Source organism: Tachysurus fulvidraco, chromosome 7 (assembly GCF_022655615.1).
Source record: "Tachysurus fulvidraco isolate hzauxx_2018 chromosome 7, HZAU_PFXX_2.0, whole genome shotgun sequence".
Lineage (NCBI taxonomy): Eukaryota > Metazoa > Chordata > Actinopteri > Siluriformes > Bagridae > Tachysurus > Tachysurus fulvidraco.
The window spans coordinates 1,384,771-1,394,770 of record NC_062524.1 but is presented as its reverse complement, the minus strand read 5'-3'; the positions used below and the strand labels follow the sequence as shown (position 1 = coordinate 1,394,770).

Below are 10,000 nucleotides of genomic sequence, written 5' to 3'. Positions count from 1 at the left end.
ATTAATAAAAACCTGCACTACAGTCAGAGCTGAGAGAATGATTCAAGACGACCAGTGTAGTGGTGTAACATCAGGAATGTGTAATATATATGAGACGAGAAGAGGACGGAGTGTCCAGGTCACTGTGACACGCTGTGATTTTCATGTCATATGACCATTTAGAGGAAGTGCCTCCAGAAAACACTGCGGTTTGTGATGGAGGATGGAGGTCATTGCGATTTTGTAGAAGTGCTGCTTCTGCTTACATCCATGAAGTTTGAGAGGTTCTCTGCAGGAAACGGAGCAGCGTCCACACTCCACTCCTCCCTGTGCAACTTCAGTCGGTGCCGAGCGAGAGCGCCATCGACCAGCGTGCGGCGTACAGACGGCACCCGACGCAGAGGGATCCTGAAATACAGTCACGTACTTTTTGTGACATCGTCATGACAACGCAGTTCATCATCACAATTTCTTATTTAATCAATGTACAGTTAAAATGACTGGAAATAATAAACAGAACAAACACCATCAGCTCTGTAAACGGCCGAGAAAAACACTGGAGGTTGTTCGCACTTTGGTTGCAAAAAATATTGTGTGTGCTTATAACCCGTTAATAGCAGCACGCACACACACACACACCATACCTTTATACCTCTATACCTTTATGGCATTGAGCAGACACCCTTATCCAGAGTGACTTAATTATTTTATTTAAATTTATACAAATGAGCAATTGAGGGTTAAGGGCCTTGCTCAGTGGTCTTGGGATTCAAACTCATGACCTTCCAATCAGTAGCTCAACACCTTAACCACTAGGCAACCACACACACACAGAGCCGGATTAACGCAAAGGCAAACTAGGCACGTGCCTAGGGCCCGATTGGCGGGATGGGGTCCAGACAGAGGGACAAAAAATATATATATAAATATAATAATAATATAATAAATATATAAAACAAATAAATTATAATAAAAATAAAAATAAAATGTACAAATGTCCTATCTACAATTTATTTCATTATTTATTAATTAAATAAAAATAGTGACGATGTTTATTTAAACCATAGACTGTATTTATATAGAGGCGCCAGCCAGTTAAGTCCGAGGAGCCGTCAGCGGCGGTCAGACGTCAGAGCGGGGCAACAAATATAGCAGGCAGGTGTGTTTTGAGTAGTAGGCTGACTTTGAAGATGCTTTCGGGTGCGGGCGGCAAAACGTAAAAAGAAAAAAAATGAAGAAGAACAAAAGAAGAGACAGCGGGGGGCTTTGCAAAAGTTTCTGTCGGGCAGCCGTCTGACAGCTGTGAACGCGGTGGAAGATGCGGCGGGAAATGTTTAAATCCTCCATCCTTATATTTATTATTATTTATTGTTAGAAAGTTTCTAAATGGTCTTGATGAATGTGAAGGGGTCATGTTTGCCTTCTTGTTCTTAATTACAACATTTATAAATTTTGTAAGCTATTGCATTTTGCAGAAAATCTTAATTAAATGTGTTGATTAAATGTAAACAGAGCAAATAAACCTATTTGCACTGTTTACATAGTTTACTGATACCTATTGGTTATTTGCTGATACTACTGCCTTAACAATGACACTCCCAATGGATGAGGATAATTTAATAGAATTTAACAGAGCCGTGTAATGACGTATAAATAATGAATATCAAAAAAAGTCTGATAGACCGTTTAATATACAACATAACCAATTTGATGGAGGGGGGCCCAAAAAATGCAGCCTGCCTAGTGTAGTCCATTTATTTAATCCGGCTCTGCGCACACACACACACACACACACACACACACACACACACACACACACACACACACAGCCATATACACACACACACACACGCATACATACATACATACATACATACATACATACATACATACATACATACACACACACACACACACACATACATACACACACATACACACACACACACACACACACACACACACACGTACACACACCCATACACACACACACATACATACACACACATACACACACACACACACACACACACACACACACACGTACACACACCCATACACACACACACACACACACACTTGTTGTACCTGCCATGCCTCTGCACGTACACAGAGCGGGGAAAAAAGTTTATCTTTGAGGAACAAGTTTGACTTTTGTGTCGCAGAAAAAAACGGAAGTGAAAGCGAAACTTATTTTAGCACCAAGTGAACATTAAAAGCAGTTATTACACAATCAGGCTTTGTGTTTTAATCCACACACATGATGCACTAATAAGATTAAATACAAAAAAACGTGTTTATTACTAAACATATCAACATAAAAACAAATCAACATAAAAACGTCAAGATAAAAACTTCAATAAAACTCCTTCATGGACCGACTGAAGGTTTTATATGGAATAAAAACTAAACTAATGCTTTATTACCTGATAATGGAGTCAGTGCCCAGAACACACAGCATTAATCCCACAATCACTCCGAGATTATTCATGATTTACACCACAAACCACCAGCAAAACACACAAACAGCCCAGTTCCACTTTACACTCTCACACTCACTCACACACTCACACACTCTCACACACACTGTGAAAGTTCTTCGACTGAAAACTTCCGTTTAATCCGCCACTGATCTTCGGGTAATCTCGGGAAATCTCGGCTGTTTCCGGTCACGGCACCTGATCTGTCATAGCGTCATCTCGTCTATCATTGGCTACTGATGACAATCATTAAATAATACATTATTTTAATGATATAAGCAATTTATATATATAATGTAGTTTTAGCAGTTTTTTTAAAATGTATAATATGTATCATATATAATAATGATGTATAATATGTATAATAATAAATAACTTTCGGAAATGCAAACTGTTTCAAAAGTATTGGCACCCTTATAAGTTACCGTTAATATTTTGCGCCCCCTGCGGTTCACTGGAGAAAATAACAGCATCTGGTCACTTCCTGTAAAGTCTAATAAAGTTAGAAGATCAGATTCTAATTAAACAAGAGGCTGCAAAAAAAGTTTGTTTCTGTTATTTCTGTGAAGTGTAAAATAACAGAAATAACAGAAATGCACACATACAAATTTGAATATATATAAGAAAGGTTTCTGCTTGTTTAGTAAGTGCTAACTTTAAGGATTTTCTCTCATTCTTCTTTAACACTTCATGACTCCTAAAGCGGACATTAAAAAAAAATAACAGGCGAAAACTTTATTTATAAAACCTTTAAACCGTTTAAACTTCAAATCTGTTCTGTGAAATCAAATCGATTCGTAAAATCGACTCTTAAAGCCACCACAATGACGACTACACTGGTGATCACAGCTGGTTTTCTTTATTCGGATGAATATGTTTGTATAACATAATATATATTTACAAACAGGTTAGATATTAAAGTCCAGTTATTACTAGTACATATGGAACACATTCAAAATCATAACGACAAATAAATATTCATGGCAACATAATAGAACACTTTATTCAACTATATAATTGTCAACAAGAAATTCCAGAGATAAATTATGATATTAATACGATAATAAAGTGATAAAGGCGTCCTTCAGTTAAAACCGTATGAGAGACTCGATCGCAAATCGCTGCATGGGTTCTGACCCTCTGTGACTCTCTCATATTAATCTTTATTCTCCTACATGGTGTTTTATCGGTGTTGACTCGGTCTCTGAGTCTTGACCTATGCACCGTAATCTGCTTATGATTAAGTTTCCATTGTGAAAACTCAACAACATAAACAACAATCTATCGTGCTGCTGAAAAAGATTGAATAAAAATAAACCTACAATATGGCAACCGCTAAGTTAAAGTGCAGTGACTGAAACACGGGAAAGAGGCCCGGTGTTCAAATAATGTGCAAATAAATGGATAGAAATCGGAATGATTTATCACTTAACACTGAAAAGGCTTCGAAATCACACTACAAACATTTACTAAAGATTTATAGATAAACTGTTTAATTATAATAAATACTTAATATTTAAAACCCATTTACTGGCTATAGGATGGGCTGAAACTGTAACTTATCTGATAAATATAGCTTTTATAAGACATTTATTATGATGCAGGTGTTTAAAGACGGTCAACACTGGAGCGTATGTCATGTATACAATATTTGAATATTAAAAAAGCACGACTGAATCCAAAGTGCCACAATCAGGGATTCATCTTCACGCTCGTAATTAATTAACGATTTCTTTATTAAGCACACGGACCTGTACCTGTGCCACACACACTTCTACCTCAGAGTCGCTGCTAGGCTGAGAATGAACACCGCCTGAATGATCACTGTGCTCCGATCAGAAGGCAGGAAACGGCTGCAAAGTATAAAAGGTAGCGTCCTTTACAATGCAGGCAATCACATCATTCTTTTCACACACATGGCCAATCAGACTGCTGGTCCGATCGAGGAATCACTTACAAAGGTAAATGATTCATCTCATAGGTAAAAAATGTACGGGATTTCATGATAAATCATGAGATACTTTCCCTCCTCCATTCCTGGCTGGGATAGAGGGGTAACAATACTTTTGCAGAGTACAGCGTGTGGAGGTGGAGCTCGGTGTATACGGAGATGAAGTACTGAGATCCCTGACTGTGGCTTCAGGACTGCAGCGTGAGGATCCGAGCCGTGTGTCTGTAGAGCAGGAGCAGACAAACGACAGCACACCGATCCCCGAGTCTAAACCCAACATGACTGTTTAAACACAAACACAAGCTGCCAGTGTGTGCGTGTAGATGGCGAAAGAGACCTAGCTGTGATTATTATGGCTGTTGATAACACTTCCACCAGGGGGCGCAATATGGATGGAGTCCAGGATCGGCCTCAGGACCTGCCCAAACGGCCTGAGACACACACACAAAGGGTTGAATGTGTGGCAATAATAATAACAATAATAACTAAAGAAATCACAATAATAATAATAATAATAATAATAAACAATAATAATGAGTCATTGTTCTGTGTATATATTCTGATCTCTGCTCCTGTTCGTCTGATCTGAACATAGCTCAGGTTCTGACAGCAGACATGCAGTGTGTGTGTGTGTGTGTGTGTGTGTGTGTGTGTGTGTGTGTGTGTGTGTGTGTGTGTGTGTGTGTGTGTGTGTGTGTGTGTGAGTGTGTGTGTGCGCGAGTGTGAGAAAAGGAAAACTCAGACGGTGTGATAATGTATAGAACTTCACAGTGTTTATTCTGGGATGCTTCATCATTTGTTGTGTGATCAGTGTTTATTACAGCACTGAGGGGCCGGAAACTTCACAAGATCACTTCCGAGTGCTGGTAAATCACACCTCTGGTTAATTTTAGACCCGAGTCTTCGACTGTGTCACTTGAACACAGGAACGGATCAGAACGCGCTGTAGTACATTCATCTAATGCATTATCAGGGGATGTAGAGGTAGGTCAGGAAAAGCTGGACAGAGCATAGCTCAAAATCACTGACAGCCCTCTCTCACTTTCCCTCTCATTGTGTGTGTGTGTGTGTGTGTGTGTGTGTGTGTGTGTATTGAGAACCTACGTGGAGAGCACTTCAGATGGCAAGTCTGTGATGTAAGAAGGAATCTTGTGGCCTGTTAGAAACTGAGCCACTTCATTAGTGAAGGTGTTACAGTTGTGTTCAAACAACTTATATCTTTCTCCTCTACAGAGAGAGAGAGAGAGAGAGAGAGAGAGAGAGAGAGAGAGAGAGAGAGAGAGAGAGAGAGAGACAGTTTAACACACATCGACTATAAAGTGTCAGAAGTGATGCAGCAGAGTTCCACCACTGATTTACTGTGGACTCCTTCTGACCAATCAGAATACACACATCTACATGCACCTGTACGTGGTTTCTCCAAGTGATGACAAGTAGTCCATAAAGATCTCCTCATTCACCTCGGTGTTGCCCAACTGCACCACTGTATCGGGTGGCCCAAGCATCGTCCCTCCCTGCAACACACACACACACACACACACACACCTTTTTCTTATTCCAGTTGTTTTCACCTGAGCTCATATATCAAACACTCACGGCTCACTCTCCGTGCTGTGATGTCACAGAGTGGGCGGAGTCACAGAAGATTTACCGGTGGACAACTGGAGATCCCAACACCACCGAAGAAGAACTCTTCTCCATAAACTACAATGGAAGTGTGCCTGGGAACACACACACACACACACACACACACACACACACACACACAGACCAAAGGAGTGAAGAAGTCCAGACGCTTCACATGAGCTTGTTGTTGACACGATTAAAAGGATATCGTGCTTATTTAACATCTATGGAAGGAGTCTCCAGTGTCAGCATTGTTTGCAACAACTTACCAAATTCCATCGAGCTGCTTCCCTGTAACAGAAAAATAAATCAGGACATGATGATATGTGGTTACTCCGTCATTCAGCCATAGTTTTTAATGCTGTGTAATCTTGAGCTGTTATCTACAGACATGCAGAGTCACTCTGTAGCTGCATCATACCCTGACAGGGGGCGTGGCCTAAGGTCTGAAGGTGGGGCTTGTATATTACCAGTCATTCTGATGAGAATACACTTTCTGCCCTTTCCTTCTTTCTTTAACGCTCTCCTTCATTTCACTGCTATCCTCTCTTTCTTTCTCTCTCTCTCTCTCTCTCTCTCCTTCCACCTCTATGGACTTTTTTTTAATGCATTTCTTCCCTGTTCCATTTCTTTCCCTTTTCTGCTCTTTCTGTCTCCTTGTTTCTTTGTCACTTTTTCTCTCTTTTTTTTCTCTCTACCTTGTTCCCTCATCCTCACTCTCTCTCTTTTAACTCCTGTTGTCTTCCATTATTCTCTATTCTCTAGCATTCTATATTTTGTTGCGTTCTATTCTTTCTTTTTGTTCTTCTCTCTCAATAATTTTCTCTTTTTATGACTTTATTACCTCACACTTCCTCTTATTCTTTCTCTCTTTCCATTTATTCGTTCCATCTTATTTCTTTCTAACTTTCTTTTGTTTATTTGTTTCTTTCCCCTTTGTTTATTTGCATCACATCAGTCATGCCATTCAGTCTTCATCTCGATAGCCTCCTAAATATCGCGATACCTTCTGTATCGATGCGGTAATATCACGGTAAGTATCGCGATACCTTCTGTATCGACGCGGTAATATCCCTCGATATATCGCGAGACTTTGTGAGACATCGCACTATGAGCAAAAACTCGCCAAAATGAGACATTTTCCTCATTTTAACTTTCACTATTTCCCCCCTGGTTGCTTTAAAACTCGATTTAAAGTCATTATTTCAGCTTAAGGAACATAATCATGAAGTGAGATTCACTCGATGAGAATTAAAGGTGTTGCTATGGTGACCGTAGTGACAGACCACGAAAGCGTTAGCATTAGCATTAGCTCAGATATACTAGCCGTTACACTAAACATCCTCACACAGGTGAATAAGCACAAACAGGCTCTTATGACCGCTCACCGAGCATTATAGGGCTGAGCTGGCGCGCCATTCCCTTTGACAGGTCGTAAATATAAAGCTGGACGGGGAACGTTGTAGTGTTTTTATCCATTTTCCTTTTTTTTTTCTTTCTTTTTTCGTTGCTATGCTGGTGATGAAAATAACTAGCAATCTGCAGCCACCAGCCGCGTCATTTTCCGCACTATAATCCCCGCCTCCTGCGCTAGGATTGGACATATTTCTCTCGAGTGTTTTCATGAGACGTGATTGGTTAGTCGTGCCTACTCTCAATCATACGATTGGACGCTTGGGAAGTCGATCACGTCACCTCAGAGAGCGCTTTGTAAATGGAGAAGCTGCAGTTTGACTCACTCCAGTTGACTCATACTTACTCAGGAATAAAATAAAACAAGAAGGAATAAAAATAAATTAGATCAGGTTGATATATGACTGAAGCTAATTATTACAGGAAATCTGCGCCCTAATGCGATCTTGCAGTGTAAATCTTTTGAACATTACTGTAAATAAGTTACCAAGTGACGTGGCCATAGGTGCAAGACATGGGGCCAAAATAACACAAGAGTTGGTCTGTTCTAAATGCACTGTACGGCCAAAAGTATACGGACACTTCACTGTCACACCCATATATTTCACCGAACATCTCATTCCATATGTATTCCATAAAGGCTTTGGAATAGATGTTAGACCTCTGTCCACTTTATACGTGTACACCTGTACACTTTATACCTGTCCACTTTACACCTGTACACTTTACACCTGTACACCTGTCCACTTTATACGTGTACACCTGTACACTTTACACCTGTACACCTGTACACTTTACACCTGTACACCTGCACACTTTACACCTGTACACCTGTACACTTTATACCTGTACACTTTACACCTGTAAACATGCACACTTTACACCTGTACACTTTACACCTGTACACTTTATACCTGTACACTTTACACCTGTACACTTTACACCTGTAAACATGCACACTTTACACCTGTACACTTTATACCTGTACACTTTATACCTGTACACTTTACACCTGTACACCTGCACACTTTACACCTGTACACCTGTACACTTTATACCTGTACACTTTACACCTGTACACTTTACACCTGTAAACATGCACACTTTACACCTGTACACTTTATACCTGTACACTTTATACCTGTACACTTTACACCTGTAAAACTGTACACTTTACACCTGTACACCTGTAAACTTTATACCTGTACAATTTACACCTGTACACCTGTACACTTTACACCTGTAAACCTGTACACTTTACACCTGTACACTTTATACCTGTCCACTTTACACCTGTAAACCTCTACACTTTATACCTGTACACTTTACACTTGTACACCTGTACACTTTACACCTGTACATCTAAACACTTTACACCTGTAAACCTGTACACTTTACACCTGTACACTTTATACCTGTACACTTTACACCTGTACACCTGTACACCTGTCCACTTTACACCTGTACACCTGTACACCTGTCCACTTTACACCTGTACACCTGTACACCTGTCCACTTTACACCTGTACACCTGTACACCTGTCCACTTTACACCTGTACACCTGTACACCTGTCCACTTTACACCTGTACACCTGTACACCTGTCCACTTTACACCTGTACACCTGTACACCTGTCCACTTTACACCTGTAAACCTCTACACTTTATACCTGTACACTTTACACTTGTACACCTGTACACTTTACACCTGTACACCTGTACACTTTACACCTGTACATCTAAACACTTTACACCTGTAAACCTGTACACTTTACACCTGTAAACCTGTACACTTTACACCTGTACACTGTACACTTTACACCTGTACACTTTACACCTGTACACTTTATACCTGTACACTTTACACCTGTACACTTTACAACTGTACACCTGTCCACTTTATACCTGTACACCTGTCCACTTTATACCTGTACACTTGTATATTCATGGTTATCTAATCAGACAATCGCTGTTGCAGCATCACAATCAAAATGATACAGATACAGGTCAAGAGCTTCAGTTAATATTCACATCATACATTAGAATAAAGAAAAAGTCCGATCTCCACGGCTTTAACCATGGCCTAGATGTTAGTACCAGATGGGATTTCAAAAATTGCTGGGATTCTCTTGGGTATTTATATAGAAAGGTGTGAAAAACAATAAAAATATTAAGCGAGAGACAGTTCAGTGTGTTGAAAAGACCACATCAAGTTTGTCTCCTGTCAGCTAAGATCAGGAATCTGAGTCTATCACGGATGAGTGAAAAGCCACGTGTAAAAAGCTGTGTTAGCATTTGAGAAATATCTCATTGGTAGACAGTAGGTTGTATGTTTAAATCGTGTTTGTGTTGTTGTTGAAGCTGGTGTTCTGTGTCTGAATATAACTCCCGGTTTCACTTTGACCTGACTTTCATTTTTACTCAGACTGAAACAGATTGTTTATTATCTCGGACTCCAGGGAATTGAACGGCAGACATTTTGTTCTCCATTTAAGACATTTTGTTCTCCATTTGAGCAGTAAACATAAACTTAACATGCATAAAACTGTCT

The 10,000-nt window shown here is 39.9% G+C and overlaps 2 protein-coding genes across 2 annotated transcripts in view; both read right to left on the bottom strand.

Annotated features, from left to right (window-relative positions):
* Positions 1-2,622, bottom strand: part of napsa (napsin A aspartic peptidase) — an 8,448-nt gene extending 5,826 nt beyond the window's left edge. Inside the window, exons 1-2 of the mRNA XM_027142494.2 lie at positions 2,406-2,622; positions 246-387 (exon numbers count right to left, since the gene is read on the bottom strand). Coding sequence (XP_026998295.2) covers positions 246-387; positions 2,406-2,470 — 207 coding nt within the window. The 5' untranslated portion in view covers positions 2,471-2,622. The remainder of the gene's footprint in view (positions 1-245; positions 388-2,405) is intronic.
* A 674-nt stretch (positions 2,623-3,296) lies between these two features.
* Positions 3,297-7,621, bottom strand: desi1a (desumoylating isopeptidase 1a). The gene is made up of 6 exons (XM_027142507.2): positions 7,425-7,621; positions 6,306-6,327; positions 6,062-6,131; positions 5,815-5,924; positions 5,515-5,637; positions 3,297-4,841 (listed from the first exon to the last, which is right to left on the bottom strand). Exons 1-6 carry the CDS (start codon positions 7,513-7,515, stop codon positions 4,748-4,750), a joined length of 510 nt encoding a protein of 169 aa, XP_026998308.1. The 5' UTR covers positions 7,516-7,621; the 3' UTR covers positions 3,297-4,747.
* Positions 7,622-10,000: the final 2,379 nt, after the last annotated feature.

Excerpts from the sequence above, each read along its gene's own strand:
- desi1a (XM_027142507.2), bottom strand. The coding sequence starts at position 7,515 with ATGGATAAAAACACTACAACGTTCCCCGTCCAGCTTTATATTTACGAC. Across the intron at positions 6,132-6,305 it reads AAGCAGCTCGATGGAATTTG|GCACACTTCCATTGTAGTTT; the intron begins GTAAGTTGTTGC and ends GTGTGTTCCCAG. Across the intron at positions 5,638-5,814 it reads CTTGGAGAAACCACGTACAG|AGGAGAAAGATATAAGTTGT; the intron begins GTGCATGTAGAT and ends CTCTCTCTGTAG.